Below are 24,395 nucleotides of genomic sequence, written 5' to 3' on the forward strand. Positions count from 1 at the left end.
GAGTTTGTTTTTGATTATTTTCATCTTTGTGAAATAAATTAACTTTGAAATCTCACTGTAGTCTAACAATCTATGACTCGGACTTTAAATCTGATCCTTCTATTTTTTAGTCTAATTTACATATCAGAGATATAGAGAACTAATAGAGACAAACACACACACGTACACACAGTGGGGGACTAATGGAGGAGGAGAAAGAGGGAAAGGAGAGAGGCATCGCCTATTGAGATGAGCAGTGACTTTTAAGTGTATTATGTGGGCAATGCAGTAGGAATCCTAGGACCTTGCAACCCACAGAACATCTGTGTGTTCTAATAGTAGATAACACATTTATCACATAAATCAAAGAAGAGGGCTGAGATTTCTGATCGGGTGGGTGGATACGTTGGCATTACAGCAGGCCAGTGTAGGAGACAGTTTCGGAACCTCCTTCAAAACTCTCAATGCAAGAGCCATCTGGAGATATATTTCGCCATAACTACAGTGCCCTTCACATAGATTAGGTGTTATTAATTCATGCCACAGCATGAGGCAATATTGTTACTTCTTGCTTGACATCTAAGTGGGTCACAGTAAGAAGGAACAAACACATAAAACGGTGTGTATATTTTCTCTAGGTAAACTTGTATAATAGAGCACCAGGCAGGTTATAAAATTTAAATAACGTGAGAAATTTGACCCTTCTAAGCCCTTAATAAACTCCATGAATTTAATTTTTCAGATCTTTAAAAGTACATTAAACTTTTTTCAGTAATTATTTTGCATCCATACCTCAACTTTGTCAACCATATGTAAGATTGGCTCTATTTCTTTATTCACTGCCATGTCTTGTCTGTGTCTTCATTTCATATGTTTTTAGTAGCACTTAGAATACCTTGATCCTGGAAATTAAAACATGGTGCAGTGCACGGCGAACCCATTTTTTTTCCCTTTGGCATTACGTTTTCACATTATATTCAGATGAATGTGAGCATTCATTAAGAAAATCTGTGTTCCTGTGGCCAAGCAAAATGAGAGGGAAAGCCAAGCATATTTTTGTGTGGAGTCAAGCATCCTCTGTCTCCTCATCACCCGAATCTATCCCTAGTGAGAGCTGAAAGGCATTCTTGTGTAATTAATGTTAGCCAATGACATTTTCCTTTTAGACCAAGCTATGGAGCAAAGATTTCTCACCTGTCTCCATATCCTTATATACGTGTGAACAGCACAACTTCAAAATTCAAACCAAACATCATGCTCTCTTTTCCGTAGGAAGAGACTACAATCCCTGTCAATCTAGTTACCAGTAGCTCACTGAGAGTACATTTTCTACTTTTCCAGCCATCTGAAACATGGCTCTGTACCTCCCAAGTGCCTTTAAGAAATCTGCATGTTACCACTACCACTTCTAGATGACCTTGCTCTTCCTTCTCCCAAGTGATTAAACAGAGACAGTGATTAGAGATGCCGTCAGGTCTCAGCCAATCAAGAAGTATGCTGCAGCTGCTCTGCAGACTGCCAGTAAAAAGAGCAATTCAAGCTAAAAGAATCTAAGACTCTTTCTTAGAAGATGCTTAGCGGTGCTGTGGAGAGAATCTAATGGTCTGAAAACAGGTCTTGAAGCCTGATGACATCAGTTTGGATCCTCTTTCCATCATTTTCTTAGAGTGTAAGGTTTTTTTTTTTTTAGCACTCTGCTTAGCCCCAGTTTCTTCCATTACAAACCCCAGCTTTGTAGAAGAAAACAATGGTGATAAAAAAAACAATTTATACATAATTATGTTGTTAAATACATTATATAAAAAGGATTAAAAAGATTTTTCTATTCTTTAAAGAGTTAGGAGCAGTAATCTTTATCATTAAATTTAGGTGGATTTGATGTTACTTAGTACCTGAAGTTTTCATAAATTGTTTAGTCTTACAAAGACAGCATATCAAAAGTAGCAGTCAAAATATCCTCACCATGAAAACTCTCTACTGAGTATCCTTCTTGCAGGAGAGTCAAGGGGGTGAATCAGGTAGAATTGTAAAAGAACAAAGGTCAACAGGATTGCCAGGAAGTCTACTGTCTTCTGACATCAAATCAATCGGAAAGTTTTGCTACCCAAGTTATGGCAGTGCCAATATTAACCTTCCAGCACATATATTTTTTTCCTTTTAAAAAAGATTTTGTACTTTATATTCAGGTTTTTCAGTTTAATCCTTGTTCTTTAAGTATATATTTCCTTTTGAGTGGCTGCAAAATAGTCACTCTTAAAGGGGAAATGAAATAAGAGTGTTCAATTAGTATGCTTACCCAACTCCCAGTCCTCTTCTTTTCTAATCTCGGTATTAATAATTAATACTGATAAAATGCATGACTGTGTTGCCCTTTTTATTCTAATTTTGTCCTTTAAAGCTACATCACTCTGCTGAACTCTCATGACATTTAAAAAGAGAATGAGCTCTCATCAAACCTCCAAGTGACTTTGGAGGTCCGTTTGTTGGCTTGTTACCATTAGACACTCAAAGCATGGGACGTCTATGAAATTTTACCCCTAATTGAAAATACATTGGTTATTTAGTTCCTTATTTAGTTTATCACAACTTATCTTGCTTTTTCTCACAGTTGTGGTGACACAAACGCACGCACACACACACACTATTTCTGTCTGTCTTTTTATCTCTGCTCTCTCTTTCACTGCCTCTCTCTCTTCTTGTGTTTTTAATCTCATTTTTTACATAGAATTTGTAAGAAAACATGAGATCTGAGGGTAATTCTAAGTACCTTGTCAGTGACAAAAAGAAAATAAGAAAAGAAAAGTGTGACGGGTTTTTGGAAGTATAGTTAGTATGCCTAGTCATTTGGTCGAGCTCATATTCTGAGAAACTGATCTGTTTCAATATTCCTCTTCTGGAGATAAACAAATTCTGTTTACCTTTTCTATTGCAGCTATTTTTTTTGAAGCAAACAGTTTTCTCCTTGAGTAAAGCCTAGTAGAGCAATATCTCTTATAACCCTTGTTTTATGATTATATGGAGACAAAACTATGGCTATTCATTTTGACTCAACAAACATGTATTGAAATTGAAATATGGCCGAGGCTTTTTGAGGAAGCTTAAGTAAATGAAAAAGATTCCCTGTTTTCAAAATGCAGTTTTTTTTTTTTAACTGTCTGGAGGTGCAGCCCTCATTGTTGTGAGTTAGATAGGATGTAGAAGGAGGCAATTGCAAGAAACAAAGCAACGAAAGAAAAATTGTATCAGTAAAAAATTATAAATGCATTTTTACAAATGGAATTAAGAAGGCTTAAAATATTGTTTACTACCTTATATCCTCTTCATCTATCTTCAACTTAGTTTAAATAAAAATAATTATATTGTCTGTGAAGCCATATGTTAAGTCACAGATATTTAAATCATTCATGTTTTATCACATTATTGTTAATATTTCTCCTTGGGTCTGTGTATCCATGCATGTGTGTGAATATATGTACATATATTATATGGGCATTATGTGGAGGAGAGAGATAAATATTGGATTTCTTCTTTGATTGCAATACACCTTCCTTTCTGAGACAATTACTCACTGAACCTAGAGCTGTCTGATCTACTCCTCTGTCTGGCCACTGAGTTCTATGACCCAGTCTCTCCAGCCATGTACTACGGTTGCAGGTGCAGTACTGGCCAGACTTTTCTACATGGATTTTGGAGATAATTTAAATCCTCATTTTTGTGTTGCAAGCACTGTACATGTGAGTCACAGTCTCTGGTCCTGAATCCTTGCCCCCTCCTCTTGTCTCACTGTGTATGTATCACTGCCCTGAACCTTGCTATTAGATCAAAGAGACCATGACCCCTCAAAACTCATCTGCATCTGCTTCCCATATTGGGATTACAGTCATGTGCTGTTTTTAAAAATTTGCTTTTATATTTTTTCATGTAATTTTTCATTTATTGTTTTTTAGTACTGAATAGAGTCAATACAATTTTTAGAAGTTACTATTGACATAATTGGCAACAGAAACCAGATTCAGGTCTGCTCTATGAAACAAATTAATTGTTTATCTGTGTTCTCTCCTTGCTTATAAAAGTGACCTATACTAAATATGTTTATTCTTCCAATACAGCCTTGCAGATATAATATGACCATGTATAAACTGTTTTTTTTTATGTCATCCCTTTGTCAGAATACAAGTTATTATCCAGGTGAATCTATTCTTTGTGTTTGTTAGAAATTATTTTTGTATTGTAACACATCCCATTGTTATCCATACTTTGGACAGTTAGTTTGCTTTTTATAAAAAGAATCTTGATTTAAGTAAGCTTTTGTTAGTCCTTGCAGGGAGAGTTTTGACATTGGGTCCATTATCTTGTTAGCATTTCCAATACTTCCCAGAAAACATTATTAACTTTCTATTAAAAGTGTGAGAAAATACTTGTGACACAGGCAGACTTAAGTGCCTCCTCCAAACAGACTTTTACTGATCATATGTCACGTTCTCAAGGAAAATGACCTTTTATAGTGTATGTGTTCAGATGAAATCTATAGCAAGACTAAAGATGTTTTAGAAATAAACAGATTATAGAATCAGCAACAAGCTGTTTAAAAATCGTCTTCTTTAGCATTTCTTATATATAAATGTATGTATTTAAATTTTTTTAAAGCCTGGTATAAAATAATCACCATCTTCTTTGGTGAGCTCAGTGGATACCAATACATGATCTGAAAGAGGCACATTGCTCTGAAGTTGCATTCCTCTGAGCCACACTCTCTTTTGGTGAACTGTGTGTTTTGTTTCTCTTCTACATGAGGGCACAAGTCACTGAACCCAAACTCACAGTGAAAGTTCATAGACGTTATAGTGGAAACTCTATACAAGCCAAGAATGTGGAGTATTATAAGCATCCAAAGTTAAATGAATCCATTGATTTAGAACAAAGCATTTAGTCTATTAAAATTCCAACTCAAGAGCCAAAGGTGAATACTCTTTGCATTCTACATCCTTAAATATTGTGATGTAGAGTTTTGTAGGCATTAATAAGTGTGTAAAAGTAATATGGAAAGATTAAATATGATAAGTAATATAGGAGTTTTGATATATTGGAGGTATAAAGAATTGTAATAAAACCTTGAAAAAATATATATGACAGTGTATATACAAAGATGTACACATCTGTGCATTTATATAAAAGATGTAATATATATATGTATGTGTATTTGATAATCAAAAATATAGAGTTATGGGAAATAATAAGTTATGCCAAAAATTGTAATGGAGATGGCAAGAAACAAATACTGCTGTTTGCTAGCCTAGGTTAAATGAAAACAATAATACTTTTCTGTGGGAATGAGTATTGCTTAAGCATGCCAAATTTAAGATGTCCTTGAACAATATAAGTAACATTTATTAGGTTGGAGGAAAAAATATACTTGAAAATTGGGGGTTATTTAAGCAGAAAACATTAAGGTTTAGGGTCATTAGTATATGCATAGGCCATGATGAACTGTTTGCAATAGGTAAGACACCATTTGTGCACATGACATAAAGAAAGAGTTGATACTGAAAACAGGATCCTAAAAGGTATTGGGATAAAATAAGAGAATCATGGAGAAAACAGTTTCATTTGAAGTGACTGAAAAGTATTTAAGACTAAAATAAAACAAATAAACCAACAAAGTGTGGCAGGCAAAAGGGATGAGTAATGATTACAAAGGGCTTACTGGATTTCTGGCTCTATAGAAATCGGGATTAAAGCAGAATACACAGGAGTTTCCATACCTTGGTTCGTAGAGAGTTTTAGGAGACTAAGGTGGTTAGTTCTCCGTGCTCCTGTATTTGCTTATGCTCTTTTCAAATTTCATTTTTTATCACACTTCTTATAAACAGGATCTGGCCCTCTCTTCTTTGGATGGGATGCTTTAAAGAATCTCTACTCTATGTCCAAAATAATAAGGTGAAAATTAGATAGCTGGGAAAACTGGAGATCAAGAAGTGTAGCATTAATAGACACTTGATGAATTCTAAGATGGTGTTAGCAGAGGCAACACTATGATTCTATCACACTATACCAATCTTAATGAACTGATGCCAAAATGATAATTTTATGCTTTCATTTCCCAGATATTTTGTGACACTTTACTTCAGACTCTGAAATCTAATAAATTGATTTTGCTATCTTTACTTGAAAGCTGTAAAGAATTTTTTTCAACAGAACTATGACTTTATATGAGGACTTTCATACAATATTTAATTTTATAGTGCTCAATAATAACATGTCCATTCCACATAACTGCAACTATGAGAATATTTGAATTGTTGAAACTTTGATGGGAACAAGTCATTGATAACTTTGTCATGGTTATCGTTAAAATATTTGGTATTGAGATTCCAAGATCCTTGGCACTAAAACCGTGAATAGTGTGATTGGATGTCATTTACACAATTGAAAGCGTATGTGCTTTAGAACAGAAAACAATAAAAGATGGAATTGTAATGAGAAGTACATTTGAACTGTGTAGCATCATGATGTCTAAGTGCAGCACATTTCATATATCCATAATCCCTCAAAGGTGCAAGATGACTCCACTGAGTTTGCAGAATCCATCAGAGAAAATGCCTCCAGACATATCATATGTGAGTAGACTCACTACCAACAGTTTGCCAAGGGTATGTCACTGTTCATGTTGTTTTGCCTACACAAATTTAACATCAATACCACATAAATCTTCCCTTTTATAGGCTCACTGTTGCTTAGTAGGAATTCATGAATAAGGATAATATTGGTGGACTGCATCCTGTAGCTTAAGGTAGGCTTGCTATAAGCCACTATTTAATAATTTCTCACAAAAAAATGAGAGTTGATGTGTATTTGTTTCCTCCATATCTTTATAAATATCTCAAAATATCCTTCCTCTTTCCTTAGGATATTCTGTGTCCATTGTTGGAGTTGTGACTAGAGCATATAAAATTATAGTATTGCAAAGCTTGTATCAAGAATTATTTTTCTAAATACATAAAACACACTTCCATCAGCGCCTCAGAATCAGAGCCCCAAACATGGTACCTAATTCTTAATACTGAGAGCATTTTTTTTTGAATTTCAATATTGGTTCAATAAATTTAGGACAAGAGTATTTTCCTTTCTGGAGACAGGCTGGTCTTGCCTTTCTTCCAAAAGCAATATCCTTTATTTAAGAGGATCCGGGGGAAATTACAGTACTTTTTAAAATATTCAGTGATGAGGATGGACTCAGGGGAGCTTTTGAGCTTAGACTCATGAGGCCTGACTGGGCCAGCAGAAGAACCTCTTCCTGACAAAACTTCTGAAGCTCTGAGTACCTAGAATTCTTCTATTACTACCCTTATCCGTACTGTGTTCTAACCCAATTCCATGTCTGTAATTAAAGATTATCTTCTTTCTTCTTTAGATTTTAATCTCTTAATGGGTTTACATATTCTTCCTTAAAATATGTAAATTATATCCTCAACATTAGCTTCAGAAATATATGTATAACCAAACTATATGATTTCATACACCTGGTGTAGTCAATAAGCTCTCTTTGTAGTATCTTAGCATTCAGGAATAACACTTTAATTGCTCACAGGCATCGCTGGTATTTAACATCCAAATAATGGACCAGAACTATCTCCCTGATTGGCACACAGTTGGTGCAATAGGCATAACACCAGTTCTTACCTGTAACAAGCTCTGTCTTTAGTTTATCAAATTTAAGGAAATGGAGTCTCACGACCCCATCTTTATTATTTCGCTTTGCATCAGTTAAAGCAATGTTGAGGACACATCATCTTTGAACAAGTGGCTGGAAGCAGCACGTTCACCCTGAAACATATTTTATCAGATATTCTCCCTTGCGGCTTACTGCCCTTTATGCGATGTGATCAGTTGTATTCAGCCTTCACCATTTCTCTGTAAATTAAATTTTGAAAGCCTTTGCTAGTTTCCTGGACAACCTGGGTTCATCTCTTTCTCCAAGAATAATGAAGATCTGAAATCTAATTCTAGTCTATTTTAGCCCTAGCCTGTTTTTATCTTCTTTTGTGAAATCCAGCCCACATGCGTTTCTTTTGCAGCCCATGTCTGAGTATTCTCAGTGTCCTCAGGATCAAGGAACCATTAAATTAGTTCTAACAATTGTCCATAGGTTTACTGATGCTCAGGTGTGTTTTTCTTAGGTATCCAACATCGAATTTCAGAGCACATAGAACAGGACTTCTGAGTAGATTATTCTGCTTCTGGTATTTTAATGTCTTTAAAAATTGAAGGCGAAATGAAATGAAAAACCCCGAGTTCCTCTGATAGTCATTTTATTTCTGAAGGAGAGTTAAAACTGTCCCAGAGACAGAGACTCAGCTTTCACACCTGATTTCTCTCCTTCTAGGAAACTTATTCCTCTGCTTCATGGACTGAACCCACTGTCCCTTCCACTCTCTTGCCAAGACCTTGTCTATGGCCTTTGGGAAATAAATTATTCATTTTCTCTATCAGAAGTCATTACATTTGAATTATTATAGATTATTGTATTTCTCTTTTTCTTTGGAATATCTTCTGGAAATATCTTCACAAATTTGGAGGTTTTTAAAAGATCTTTTAAAAAATAGCAAATTCTACTATCTCACAACTTATAATTTAATATATGTTCTTCCCAACAATTCGAGCTACAAGGCTGAGCTTTATGAACCCCATCAATCTGAACAGGAGATGCTGAGTGAATTAATGTCATTGCTCCATTTATGGTAACAAAGCTATGGACTGTCACTGTCTCAGTTACCTCTATGAGCTGTTGTGGAGTTATATCAAACCAGCCCCCCCACATTAAATGCATCATTACAGTAATGACAACTAAGTGCTTAGTCATTAACATGATCATTAAAAATCATTCTGGAATCTACTTCCCTCTTCCTTATTTAAAATCAGACTTTAGATATATAACGTTAGATACATGACTTTTGCAAACTGTTTGCTGTTATTTTTTATATTTAACCATAAATGTGAGTTTTCTCTCTGCCCTGTTGTATCCTCTATTGAATTCCAATTCTCTGTGATCAGAACACATGGATATTATTTGCTGTGTACAAGTTCCAATGTTTATCACAATGTAATTATGTGAAAACAATCGAAGAAGAAAACATTGTAACATCACATTTGCTTTCTGCCAGGCGAATGGCTTTTCTTTGTATGAGCTGCATATGGTTTACTAAGTTTATTGATAAGGAATAGTAAATGTCAGAGATGAGTATCACACAAGATATTGACCAATATTGTTCAGTGCCAGGACCAGAGTAGTTCTCAAAGACATTAAAAGCAATACCAAATATTGGGGACAAAAGTAGAGCCATGTAAAGACCATAGCAAATATCAGAGAGTGGATAAAATCTACCAATTAGGCACCCATTCATAGCTCTTATTCAGATACCCATTGAAAGTGCTAATTAAGCCAAATAGATTTATAATTCTAAAATCAACTTTTGTGAAGCATTTGAGATAATTTTAAGAGCACAGAGCAAAACATCCAATTACAATACAGTTCAAGCAAGAAAGGATGAGGCACCAAGTCATTTGAAGTTTCTTATGTCAGAAACAAATTAATTAGGAATGCATTCAGTCATCCTCCTACACACACAGGAAACCACCAGGAAAGAATAGCAAGACATTCATAAGACAAATGGAACATCAGTGTCATTAAATATCTAAAAATAAAATATCAGCAGCATAAGGAAGAATTAGAATAATAAACTAAACTTTTATAGTAGGTAACAGCCTACTACTCAGGCGTGTTACACACCCATCTGTTTTAAAGACTCACCCTAATGAAAATAATATATTCCCAGATGAAATAAGAAGATATGTAAAATTAATACTTCATAATCTTATATGTCTAAACTGTACTATGTGTTATTAAATTTTGTGCTAGTTTATGTCTATTACATACAAATGGCTACATTTACATTATTTCATTTAATGCACAAATAAACCTATTTAGCAAGTACAATTCTTACTATCTTTTAACATTCACTCTTATTTTATGAATTTGAAGGTTTTTTGCACATATATGTGCATGCATGCCATGTATATTCTATATGTACTTGCTGGGGCCCAAAGAATGCAGCAAAGACCATGAAACTGGAGCTACTGAAAGTTATTAATGACTATGTGGGTTCTAGGAAATGAGCCGAGGTTCCTAGAAAACAACTAATATTTTTAAATGAGCTATTTTCCCATCTTTAAATTATTTCTAATTTAAAAACCTATTAATTATGAAAGATAAATTTTGTTTATTACACTTACTTGTTTTTTGTTTTGAGCAAATTGCTTGTTCTCTTGTTGCCTCGTTGTTTAAGGCAAACAAATATCTTTACGCCTATCATCTTTCACACAGAATTCTTCTTAGATGTTTGTTTACTGGAAAACATAATGAGCTTGGCTCAATGGTACACGCCTATAATCCCAACCCTTGGTAGGCAGAGACACGTAGATCTATATGAATTCACAGGCACATGATCTATATAGCAAGTAAAGGGCAGCCAGGTCTGATAACACATTTTAAAAATAAAAAGAACTGAAGAAAGCATAGTGTTGTAGTAAGAAGGGCACTTGTTCATTTCCCTGCTGTCCAGACTCCCGAAATAATCACACAGAAACTGTATTGTAGTGATGAGGCGAGCACTGCCTGGCCCATCATCTCTAGCCTCTTCTTGGCTAACTCTCACATCTTAATTAACCCATTTCTAATAAATCTGTGTATCACCACATGACTGTGGCTTACCATCAAGATTCTAGCCTATGTTCGTCTCGGACCAGAGAGCCATGGCATCTGCCACACTGACTTCTACCCAGCATCCTGTTCTGTCTACTCTGCCTACCTCATTTTCTGTACTATCAAAAGGCAGTTTCTTTATTTAACCAATGAAATCAATACAAAACAGAAGACCCTCCTACATCACTGTATTAATTTAATCAATGTTTGGCCAATAACTTTAGTGTATTGTTAGCTAGCTCTTACTTCTAGAATTAACCCATCTCTTTATATTAATTTTACCACAAGGCTCATGGCCTACCAGCAAGGTTTCACCATGTCTACCTCTGGTGGTAGCTCCATGGCATAGCTCTGACTCCACCTTCTTCCTCCCAGCATTTTGTTTTCCCAGCCTAGGTAAGTTCTGCCCTACTATAGGTCCAGAACAGTTTCTCTATTCATTAATAGTAATCACAGCTTACAAAGAGGAATCCCACATCAGTGAATTTTTCAGACTTTTGCATAAATCAATTTCTTATTTCATTATCATGAACTAATTTGATCATGACTTTGGCTCAAGCCCAGTATTTATGTCACTAGATCAGAAAGGGACTAATAGATGCCATTTTATTTGTGTTGGTTTTGTTTGTTGATGTATTTCAGAATAACATGGTAATATAAATTTGTTGTAGGAGCCCACTTGTTTGTTCCTGACTACCCAAACTCAAAATTACCACACAGAAACTGTATTAATTAAATCACTACTTGGCATATTAGGTTCTTATTAGCTACCTCTTGTATTATAGTTTCACATGGCTGTGGCTTATTGGCAAGGTTCCAGCTGTCAGCTCTTGTCTTTCCCCTCTGGCAGCTACATATTGTCTCTTTGACTCGGCCTCCTTTCTCCCAGCATTCAGTTTTGCCTAGCTCTGTTCTGTCCTGCTATAGGCTAAAAGCAGTTTCTTTATTTATTATTCAATAAAAACAACAAATATACATAAGGACTTTCCACACCATAAATTGTCCCATATAAGATGACTATCAGGTTTATAGTCACTTCTAAAATTTTATGGTTATATATCATTGTAGTTTACACACACGCGCGCACACACCCACACCCACAGAGAGAGAGAGAGAGAGAGAGAGAGAGAGAGAGAGAGAGAGAGAGAGAGAGAGAGAGAGTAATGGGTGTAGTGAGTTTGCATAAAGCTATGTAAGGAACCTAGGAAATTATACCTTAGGAATCAGATTCTAAATTTGGTTCCTAGATTTCAAAATATAGTGGAAACAACAATTCCCTTTAAATTATGAAAACTGTTCAGTGAAGTCAGTGAAAAATGATCCTTGAACCAGTTGTTTAATACTTTTAAAATTTTGTCAGTAAAGCTGCACATTTCAAATTGGGTAAAAAAAAAATCAGCTAAATTTATAAAATTGGATTTTTTTCTGTCAAATTTCTCTTCATAAATGTAGTACAAATATTTCATATGTGTATCACTGCCTTAAAATTCTGGAGAACTCACACAATTATTTTATCATACATGATTAAACTAAAAACATGTCTTAGCTTCTTAAGACATGGGCACACATGTGCAACACGTCCTCACTCTCTGGAGAATGCTTACTTTAATTATACCTGCCAATGATCTGAATTATTAAGCTTGCTTAAACTTGCTTAAGCTTTTAAGACTCATTAGCTATAGTAACCAGTTCAAATAAAGTGGAAAGCATTTTAAACAATTGCCATGAAGATACGGAAAAGGAATACATATTGTATAAACAGAAAAACTGCATCATTCTCATCCTTACCATTGCATCCTATGAATCATTCAATAATTATTAGCGGTTATGCCTTACAATAATATATTCATATATCACTGGAGTCAGCATCTAAGATGTGTAATTTTTTTCTTCTAAAGGAAGAATAATTTTTAAATGTCTAAATAAAGTGAAGAAAAACAGATTTTCTAAATTGTAACCTATAAGATCACACATTTTGGAATGGCACACTCAGAAAAGATGTGTGTCTCAAAGAGAGGAAGGCAAACATCCTTGTTTCCACTGGGAAGTTGGCATGGTTAGTTTGCTTAGAATTGACCTAGTCTTTAAGCAACTCTCAGCCCCCATCTGTCCCTGCTGCTCTTTTGTGATTATCAAATCTATCTTCACTAGTGAAGAGGTTTCCATTTTCTTCTGAGAAGAAAGCAGGGCATTTCTAAAGTGGTTAGGGCTGTTCCCAACTTCACCAGAGGGAGAGAGAACAGAAAACACAGCGTAGCTGCATAGCAAGATGCCTGCCTCCAAGATTTTCATTTTAGCAGCTGAGAAATGGTGCTACAGGTTATTGCTCAGATACACATCATTACTAAGTGAAGGTTACTACCCTTGATTCCCAAGACTGAAAGGGTACATTTCAAATAATTTTTGCACTTCATTTAACAGGTCTCCTTATTGATTCGACTTTATGAACTACCTAGTTGTACCTGAAGTGGATTTCTAAGAGCAAAGATCTTATCTTACAGACTAACATGCAAGAAATTTGACTTTTAAGTTGCTGTGTATTTTTCATACATATTCTGAAATTTATGAATGAACTTTAAGAACAGAACATTGCATTGCTTACTGTGAAAACACACACACACACAGTCCAGATTAAACATGTTAGAACCTATCTCAGAAATAACAATTAATATGTTCAGAAGTAATTTTATTTTGGAAGTGGTCTGTGGAAGTCATTGGCTTCATATACTGCAGATGTGACAGTCTGCTACCATACGGAAATTTGTATATTTAAAGATGTTATAGACTTTAGAGGAAAAGGTTGTTCTATTACAGTTTGAAAGTTTGTAGTATATGCACCTTGAACACTATGTATCTTTTCTTTTATTTAAAATATCAACGTGGTATGTGATACAACCTTTTAGCTAAAATGCTAACAAAAACATACAAGATTTAATCTAAAGATTTGTTTTCCTAACCCTTTCTATGGTGTTTTCTCCCATTAAGAATAACATGCATTATTGTATGTTTGCTAATGTATAAGGATATTTTTAAATATTGAGAATATTGCTTCAGAGCTGGTTCAGTGGATGATCTTAACCATTTTTTTTCATTTTAAATACCCTGTATACCCAATGCTCTTTTTTTAGAGATTTAGTTTTCTTAAATACAAGCTTAAGAAAGTGCTTAGACTTGGCAGTGCTAAAATGAACACATCTCAGAAACAGCAACGAAGCCTCTTGTCTTCAGATGGATGTGTATAGAGAGTTTGTATATCAAGTTTCTGTTGAAATCCTCTGATAATCCAATGTAAAAGCACCAGTTATTCATTATAACCATTTCTGTATTGCAGTATATTAGTTTTTATGCTCCTTTTCTTAGCACTGGAAGCCAGCCATAACTGTCCTTGGCTTCAGCAGTGCTTGCTATAATAAAGTCCTTTGGATATTTCTGGTAATAATCCTTTGTGGATGCAAATCAAGAGAAACCCAACTGTTCACTGACTTCTCCTTAATAGTGAATTGCATTCTTGGAAGATTCCAGCAGTTATTTTTCTATGGAGGTAAAAGTTTAATGTTGAAGTAGTACTTATTTATTTATTTACAGCATTGAACTGTCTCACCGCCATGCCTAGGAAAATTGCTTCATAAAATACTTGGTAATGTAAATGTGAGAATGAATGTTATATATCGTATGATTTATTGAAATTATGGCTTGTAGGAACATGATCGTCTCTATAAAGGAATCTAATATACGTGTTGGAGAATAGTCCAGTGATGCCTAGTAAAACAGGATGCTGCTGCAATATCTGCAAAGCAGGTACCCATCCAGATTTATGCCCTTGGCATTTCTAATCATGTGTGACCTGGGTGTGCAAATCTGAATTTGATGTAGGAAACCTTAAAATAAGCATTTATTTCTGAAGCATTTCTCTTTCACTGAAGATAACATTCTACGGCTATACTGCTTTTGATTGATTTCCTCATCCACTTCTGATATTGGATAGAAATGGATTTGTTTGTTTAGAGTAGGATTTTTAATTGAATTCATAACAGAGGAAAACTTGGTCAAAGTTGATGATATGGCCTGGAATCTGAGTCTAGGACCTATGACAGCTTGGTATGGCAGGCAACAGGACTCAGGATTGCGTCAATTATTCTCTATGCATTTAACTATTGAAATATGCTTAAATTATTCTGTCTTCTACCAGAAATTAGACCATTAAAATATACTTGAGGAATGGTGATATGGGAGGGGTTGGAGGGAGGGTAGCTGAGAGGGGTCAGAAAGAAGTAAGGGAGAGGGACAAAATAAAATATCTATTTTAGCATCAGGGAGTTTGCTGTGAGACTGTGTCTCCTAGTAACACCAGAAGCTACACACATTAAGTCTCAGCAACATGACTACCTAAACATGAGCTATATCACACCAATGCACATGACAAACTGAATGGAGAAAAGCCCATGCATGAGGCTTCAATGCTACACAAAGAAACATGGGCAACCAAAGAATGCTGGGAACAAGAGAGATAGGCCTCCCCAGGGAGGAGCACACAAACTGCTCAAACCCTCAGCCCTGAGACATATATACAGGCAGTATTATACAGATGAACAGTTATATTTAGGAATACATGTGTTTGCTTGTGTGTGTGTGTGCATGGAATAACAATTAGTAAAAACAGAGGTTATGAATTTGAAAGTATTTAAGGGAATGTTTGCAGGGAGGAAAGGGAGGGGAGAAATGTAATTAAATCATAATCTGAATTTTGAAAGTCTATTTAAATTAAAAACATAGTGAAATAAAAGAGAATTAAAATGTGTAGCTGAAAACTGTTAAACTTCTCAGGACTTTTCTTCTTGCCTTGCTTTTATTTTTGTTTCTGACATCAGATTTTCAGAAGTGAAGTCTAATGTATTTGGTCAGTAAGATTTGAATTGAAAATAGGATTATGAGTTAAGCTTTTTAAGATTAAACTCTCTTTAATAGTTTGGAATGTTGTTCAGTGGTAGGCCACTTGCCTAGCATTTCTATGGGTCTATGTTTGATCCCGGACACTGCCAAACATAAGACATTAGTGGCTATTCAAAATGAATGTTTAAACGACTGAGAATCACTTAGCCACACAATGTAAAACTTCATAAAGTTATATTTTTAACACAGTAAAAAATGTGCAACAGCAAACCACGAAAATTTTGTGCATAATGTACAAATAGAGAGATTAAAAGACAAAAATGCTGTTTCTTCTTTTACACTATTCTTAAAATAAACCCAGCTATTGTTTTTTTTAGAGTGGAATTCATGTGACATATGGCTTGTTTTCAAGTTCTCTCCATCCAGGAAATGCTTTACTTAACAAGAATATAAAAGAGCATGTAAGTAGAGCGGGTGGAGGGGGGAGGAATAGGTCTTCCCCATACATTACTCGACCAATCTGCTGTTTATTAAATTTGCTGATCATCCACCAGTGAAGACAGCTGATTGAAATACAAAGAATTCAGCAGTTATGCAGAAGTATGAAAACACATGCACATGGCCTCCCCTTCTGCAGATTTATCATCTGTCAGATTTCTCAAGAGTATACCATATTTTATAGGCTCGAAATAAAACATTATGAATACATACATACATAATGAAAAAGAGATATATGATTTGAAGGAACAGCATTGCCCAAAGTTACTATTTTATTTCATGTAATTTAAATTATGGTATTGAAAAAGGTGGTCTATGTGTTAGCTGAATTCCAGCCCTGAGCATATTGCTTATCTGTTTGGGTGTATGTGAACAGGTTGAGGGGGAAATAATTTTAAAAAAGTTTTAGCGAGTGTCTGAGATGCTTCGTAGCCAAAGAACAACTTGTATTTTAAAAATAAATTAAAATGCATTAACTACGAACAGCGGGCAGAGTATTTCGAGTGAGGGATTGGGTGAACAGAATGTTGTGATTCGCTCCCATTCTGCGAATCTATGAATAATCATTCCTTGAGGTTTGAAGATTATAAATAACAGTGCTGAGTGGAGTTATTTCTGCTTTACAAAGGAAGCCTTCCATTTTGTTTTCATTTTCACTTGGGTAAACTCAAAATGCCTTTGCGTAGCTTCTGCCGATTGTATCCAAGACCTAAGCCTTTTTCTACGAAGGAAACGCTTCCTGATTCTGAGTGGATTCCTGTGGTTATGTGGTGTAATGGACTCAGAATTGACAGCTGTTGTTTGCTTTAGCGGGATTAGACTATGGTAGTTGTTACTAGAAGGAGGTAGGTAACAAAATATTAGTTGCAAAAGTGAGATATGTCAAAGAAAAGCTGAAAGCCAATGAAGTTCTAGGAATGAACAATTGGAGAAGGATAGATTGAGTTAGGTTTTAAGTCTCAGTGTAGTAATCTTGGCTGTTACTACATGTCATTTGTACTGCAATGTGCTTCAAAACAATGACTCTGGAGAGGTAGAAATGCAAGTTCTCAGGTGATCACAACTGCTTATCTTGAGCTCATTGTGAGATCTAGAATATGTATGCTATAGGCGTAAAAACATACACAGGACAACCACTACTTTTATAACCTAAATTGTCATTATATATAAAACCAAGGTGTGAATGATTACAATATTCTTATTTTATAATTAAAAAATTCTTTTGAAAATTATTTTTAGATATGTTGGTAGGACGGCTGGTACATACATGTATGTATGCAGTTATTCAGTATCAGACCTTTTAACTTTAGAATCCATTAATGTAAGGATGAACATCTTAAAGTATCTTGCTCAACATAGTATCTCCAACTACTAGGATATTATCTAGTATATAATGGATGGTCACTAAAGTTTCTTGAAACCTGAATAAAACATTGCTTTCTAGATCTAGTTTTTTTTAATTTATTTATTTATTAAAGATTTCTGTCTCTTCCCCACCGCCGCCTCCCCTTTCCCTCCCCCACCCCCAATCAAGTCTCCCTCCCTCGTCAGCCCAAAAAGCAATCAGGGTTCTCTGCCCTGTGGGAAGTCCAAGGACCACCCACCTCCATCCAGGTCTAGTAAGGTGAGCATTCACGAAACTGCCTAGGCTCCCACGAAACCAATAGGTCCAGTAGAATAAAAAACCCGTTGCCATTGTTCTTGAGGTCTCAGTAGTCCTCCTTGTCCGCTATGTTCAGCGAGACCAGTTTTGACCCAGGCTTTTTCAGACCCAGGCCAGCTGGCCTTGGTGAGTTCCCGATAGAACATCCCCATTGTCTCAGTGTATGGGTGCACCCCTCGCGGTCCTGAGTTCCTTGCTTGTGCTCTCTCTCCTTCTGCTCCTGATTTGGACCTTGAGATTTCAGTCCGGTGCTCCAATGTGGGTCTCTGTCTCTGTCTCCTTTCATCGCCTGATGAAGTTTAATATTCAGGAGGATGCCTATATGATTTTCTTTGGGTTCTCCTTCTTATTTAGCTTCTCTAAGAACCCGAATTATAGGTTCAATGTCCTTTATTTATGGCTAGAAACCAAATATGAGTGAGAACATCCCATGTTCCTCTTTTTGGGTCTGGCTTACCTCACTCAGGATAATGTTTTCTATTTCCATCCATTTGCCTGCAAACTTCAAGAAGTCCTTGTTTTTTACTGCTGAGTAGTACTCTAATATGTATATATTCCATACTTTCTTCATCCATTCTTCAATTGAAGGGCATCTAGGTTGTTTCCAGGTTCTGGCTATTACAAACAATGCTGCTATAAACATAGTAGAGCATATACTTTTGTTGTGTGATAAGGCCTCTCTTGGGTATATTCCCAAGAGTGGTATTGCTGGGTCCATGGGTAGGTTGATCCCAAATTTCCTGAGAAACCTCCACACTGCTTTCCAGAGTGGTTGCACAAGTTTGCATTCCCACCAGCAATGGATGAGTGTACCCCTTTCTTCACAACCTCTCCAGCAAAGGCTCAGCAGCACAGACAGTAAGGGCCTCATTGAATAAATGGGACCTCCTGAGACTGAGAAGCTTCTGTAAAGCAAAGGACACTGTTGCTAAGACAGAAAGGCAACCCACTGACTGGGAGAAGATCTTCACCAACCCCACAACTGACAAAGGTCTGATCTCCAAAATATATAAAGAACTCAAGAAACTAGACCGTAAAAGGCTAATCAACCCAATTATAAAATGGGGCACTGAGTTGAACAGAGATCTCTCAACAGAAGAAGTTCAAATGGCCAAAAGACACCTAAGGTCATGCTCAACTTCCTTAGCGATCAGGGAAATGCAAATCAAGACAACTTTAAGATACCATCTTACACCTGTCAGAATGGCAAAAATAAAAAACACCAATGATAGCCTTTGCTGGAGAGGTTGTGGAGAAAGGGGTACACTCATCCATTGCTGGTGGGAATGCAAACTTGTGCAACCACTCTGGAAAGCAGTGTGGAGGTTTCTCAGGAAATTTGGGATCAACCCTTATAAAATTTCTGAATCTATTTCCCTGTATGGTTATTTTGGTTGCAATTGAAGGAGGTTCCTAATTACATGGTTAAAGTGAATGAACGTGGTCCACCCTCTCAATAGTCTAGCCCTTCCCATAATTCAACAGATACTATCATTATGATAGCAAAGGTAACCTTCTTCATATTATTCAGCAGCTATTACCAAGACATAAGATGAGAGAAAACCCCAAATATCTCATCACCTAAAGCATGGAGTCAGACAAAGAATACACTGGGTAATCTGTGACTGGAAGCAACTGACGGTGGAGTGTTTTACTCAGATCTAGAGCTAAAATATGTTGCAGGATATTTGATTGTACAACGACATCCTGTGACTATATTAATAAAGTGGAATCGAGGTAAATCCAGCAAGTAGTTGGCAGGACTTAATCATAGAGTATCAGAGAAGCAAACGCACAGAAAGAGAGAAAGGACATGGAGATTTGGGCGTTTGGGGGCTTACTTTTTGGTCTAGGGAGTGTAGAGAGAAAGTTAGCTGGAGGCTCCTTGGTGCTTCTTTGATCTATCAGGTTTTTACCCCAATATCTGACTCCTGAATCTTTATGAGCAATAGAACAACTTAGATAAAAACAACAGAAATATCTGTTTTTCAGTTCCCACAGAAAATACCTTTTTTCAGGCTCGTGTCACCAAAAGGCTAAGGAAAATAGTCCGGACAACGAGAATCTGTGGGTCTTCCATGCATATCATGGTTCCTCGTACACCAGGCTATTAGAAACAAATCCAGAGAATCAGACAAAGGACAGGACCCCCACAGATTAAGTCACATCCTTGTCCCATCTTATTTAGTATTTCTTCTACACCACACATACTTCTACAGCTTTCCCCATCACAAGGTCCGTATCGGCTGAGAGAACTCCACAACCTCCCTGACATTTTTTTTTTAATTTTTAATTTTTATTTTTATTTATTTATTAAAGCTTTCTGTCTCTTCCCCACCGCCGCCTCCCATTTCCCTCCCCCTCCCCCAACCAAGTCCCCCTCCCTCGTCAGCCCAAAGAGCAATCAGGGTTCCCTGCCCTGTGGGAAGTCCAAGGACCACCCACCTCCATCCAGGTCTAGGAAGCTGAGCAACTAAACTGCCTAGGCTCTCACAAAGCCAATACGTGCAGTAGGATCAAGGAGAACCCAAAGAAAAACATATAGGCATCCTCCTGAATATTAGCCTTCATCAGGTGATGAAAAGAGACAGAGACAGAGACCCACTTTGGAGCACCGGACTGAAATCCCAAGGTCCAAATCAGGAGCAGAAGGAGAAAGAGCACGAGCAAGGAACTCAGGACTGCGAGGGGTGCACTCTCCCTGACATTTTTGTGTGCACACTTAGCCTTGTTTCTTTTTTTTTTCTTGAAAAAATTTCTGCCTCCTCCCTGCCTCCAATTTCCCTCCTTCTCCCCCGTACTCCTCTCCCCCTCCCCCACTCCTCTCCCCCTCCCTCTCCGGTCCAAAGAGCAGTCAGGGTTCCCTGCCCTGTGGAAAGTCCAAGGTCCTCCCCCCTCCATCCTGGTCTAGGAAGGTGGACATCCAAACTGGCTAGGCTCCCACAAAGCCAGAACATGAAGTAGGATCAAAACCCAGTGCCATTGTCCTTGGCTTCTCATCAGCCCTCATTGTCTGCCACGTTCATAGAGTCCGGTTTTATCTCATGCTTTTTCAGTCCCAGTCCACCTGGCCTTGGTGAGCTCCCAATAGATCAGCCCCACTGTCTCAGTGGGTAGGTGAATCCCTCGTGGTCCTGACTTCCTTGCTCATGTTCTCCCTTTTTCTGCTCCTCATTTGGAACTTGGGAGCTCAGTCCGGTGCTCCAATGTGGGTCTCTGTCTCCATCTCCATCCATCGCCAGATGAAGGTTCTATGGTGCCTTGTTTCTTTAGTCCAACCTTTTGTCCCCACTTTCCTCAATGTTTAGAAGGCAGCTCAGTGTGTGTATTGTCAATCAAGTGTATTCCATTAATCTCTTTTCTTCTAATGCCCAACCGCTTTTGATACTTTGTTCATAATTTTCTAGCCACTTGGAAGATAACATTTGTGTTCTTCTTTGCCCTTAAAGATCACCAGAGCTTTCTGAGTTTAATTCACTAAAGCACACAGACACCAGTCACAACACCTAAGAAATACGAACTTTGCAAGCAGCGTCATACATTTTTCTGCATTTAGAAGGTACAAGAATCAGAGTTAATGGCCTTTTGGATAGTGTTTTCCATGTTACTATATTTTGTGAAAGTTCCTCACACTCTTATAGCATCATTACAGATGTCAGCGTCTCATTATAGAAAAGATCAACTTCCCACCAGAATTCTTGGATTCATGAAAGTGACAACCCATCCCTTTCTTCTTATTGCTACATGAAATCTAGCTTGTATCATTCATCATGAACATAATTTCTACCAGGAATGCCTAACTAATAGCAAATTTTCTTTCATTACCTTGATCCCTACCTTTCAAATTAGCAGTTTTTATTTTTCTTGCTTGAGAAACTTCTATATTCAATTTTACACAGCTATTTATAAAATTATTCTACTTGACTTGATCAGTTGTAATATAAGTATTCCTCTCTTTTAGTGTACGTACATTTACCGAAGTTACTTTCTTATTTCTGAAAAGTTTCAATTATACAATCGATAATATATAAACACATACATTTCCTTAGACCAAACAAAGATTTAATTATCTCTGAAAACTTTAATGTATTAGGGATCTATTCTCAAAACAGTCTATTTCACCACATTAAATGTAACCGTCTGGCTGCAAACTCAGAGCATGTGGATTCTATTTTTTTTTTCTTGGCTTGCAAGATTCCCACATTTTATTCATCCAAAGTTGAAGCATTTTCTGATCCTAAAATAATCACCCAGTAGTATTTAAATATGTGAATAGTTTGGTTTAATTTAAAAAATATTTATTACTGGACTTTGTAGGTTTTAATTTTTGAAAGTAATTTAAACTTAAAAATGCTTTGTGGAGTGACATTTTAAATTAAATACACAATAGTTAAAAGTAAGAATCATGACCAAACATCAGGAAAAGAGTATGGCCCATCAGATAATTGAGTTTGTAGTGTGGAGATGTTTCTTTTGATTCAACAGGCCTACGTAGTACTACCTCCAGATTGCTGTGATGTTAATCTCTGATGATAGGAATTAGTTTCCAAGATTTCTCAATTTAAGAACTGACTAATACTATTGCCTAAGCTTTAGGTGTTTCCTGTTAAAGAGAGAGGAAGGCCAATCAGAAGCTTGTCAGAGATAAAAGATGTAAAGAAACTGGAACATTTTGAGACATACTGTCTAAACAGGATCATGAAAAGACCAAAAGGATTACTGTGTTCCAAACCTCAAAGATTTTTCTGATAGCAGCTTTCCTAAACATTGGGATTAAAAGTTGAAATTACTTTTAGAAAGAAGAATGCAAACACATCGTTGCGCAAATCCTTGTCTTTACAAGAAAACTTCAACAATGTTGCTGCCTTTTGGTCATAAATACACTAAAAAATATTTTTCTGTGAGTCAACTTAGTTTTTATATAAAGGAAAATTAACTGCTATTTCTAATTCTTGGGCAATGTTTTTTATAGATCTAGCTTTTTATTTTACATTTCCGTAATAAATGCATTTTAATGTGCAAGTTAACTTTTACAATGTCTAAACTTCGTTAAATAAACTATTCAAAAGATACACTTCTTGCGTAGTTCTCAACTGAATATAAACATAAAAAATCAAAGATGTCTTTAAAAACCAAACAAAGATAATGTGTGTAGCAAGTCTTGCTTTCATGTGTAGATTTATTTCACACACTGGTATTAAAATAATTATAATTAAAGTACAAATAATTTATTAATATCAACTCTTTTAAAATATTTCTTTTTTTCTATATAACTATTTACTGAAACTATCACGCACCACAAATAATGTTTAATATACTAAGCATGAATATTTTGACAAATTTCGTTGGATTGACCTCACAAGGTTTGTGGACTGCTACTAAACTAAATAGCTTTTTCATTAATTATAGAAGTTATTTTGATGTTAAAGTTGTGTATCCTTAGGAGAACAAGAAAAAGAAGCCCTTTTTGTGTCAGTTGGGTATCAACTGGGTAGTGGCAGCAGACAGAGGTAACATAACCCTGACTATTGGAAAGCCCCTGTGTTAATGTCATCCTATAATTGTTTTTCCTATTTTAGAAATTCATACCCATGTCCTAATGTACGGCTTTAAGCTGCTCTGTTTAGCTGAAATGTGAGAATTGGACATAAGTTCATGATGAATAGCCACAGTCTGGAGGCAGAGGCCTACATGGTCTACAGAGCAAGGTCCAAGACAGCCAGAGCTATGCAGAGAATCCCTGTAAAAAAAAAAAAAGAAAGAAAGAAAGAAAGAAAGAAAGAAAGGAAGGAAGGAAGGAAGGAAGGAAGGAAGGAAGGAAGGAAGGAAGGAAGGAAGGAAGAAGGAAAGAAAGAAAAAACACTAACAAAAAAACAAAACCCCAAAAAAACTAGTTTGTTAGCGTTATTCTTGAGATTTATATTCTTTCAAGGAAAGAAAGCAGAAACTAAGTTTTTGGAAATGGTTTTGTTGACACAGCCTGTGAATGGATACCACAGTCTGTGGATGGACACCGGGTGCAGCCACTGCTGATATTCCCTTTACATATTTCACCATCTCCCTTCCCCAGGTGTTGCTGCCATCACTACCTTTCCCTTCCTTCCCTTTCCTCATGGCAAGACGCATGGAAGAAGAGTGCTGTTAAGGCCTCTCCATTAATCAACAGGTATGGCGGTCCTCAGCTGCCCTGCTTCTGAGCATTCCACCGCAGCTCTGTCTCTCTTTACACCTAGACGACTCCATTATCCACTACACAGAGCGTAAAAACAGAAGAGGGTTGGGTGTGTTTTCTCTTTACATATCAAACATGGCTCATCGCAGAATTCCCTCCAAAATCGCAGATATTTTTTTATATAGAATACAGAAGAATTATTGATATTATTCTCTAGAGCATGTTATGTTCTACCAATTGGAGAGAAATGATCCTGCATTTATCAGTTGTCACTTTCAGCATTCTACAAATACTGATGCCATACATCAAGAGTAAAATAAAAATACGTTGTGGATTTTAATTGAGAATTCAGTCTTATTTGCATTTTAGAAGCATTGTACAAAATGATAGCATTCACTTTAATACTTGTTCACTGGGTTATAAAATCTTAGGTG

The 24,395-nt window shown here is 36.3% G+C and overlaps 1 protein-coding gene across 7 annotated transcripts in view; it reads left to right on the forward strand.

Moving 5' to 3' along the window:
* Window positions 1–24,395, forward strand: part of Pcdh7 (protocadherin 7) — a 409,627-nt gene that overhangs the window by 203,183 nt on the left and 182,049 nt on the right. For 2 of the 7 annotated variants that reach the window (XM_050149945.1, XM_050149946.1), the window contains exon 3: window positions 23,860–23,955. The exons of the other annotated variants lie outside the window; for them this stretch is intronic. In XM_050149945.1, coding sequence (XP_050005902.1) covers window positions 23,860–23,948 — 89 coding nt within the window. In that variant the 3' untranslated portion in view covers window positions 23,949–23,955. The remainder of the gene's footprint in view (window positions 1–23,859; window positions 23,956–24,395) is intronic. 7 annotated transcript variants of the gene reach the window in all.

Source organism: Alexandromys fortis, unplaced genomic scaffold (genome assembly GCF_014885135.2).
Source record: "Alexandromys fortis isolate MF-2015 unplaced genomic scaffold, M_Fortis_MF-2015_v1.1 scaffold_0, whole genome shotgun sequence".
Taxonomy (NCBI): Eukaryota; Metazoa; Chordata; class Mammalia; order Rodentia; family Cricetidae; genus Alexandromys; species Alexandromys fortis.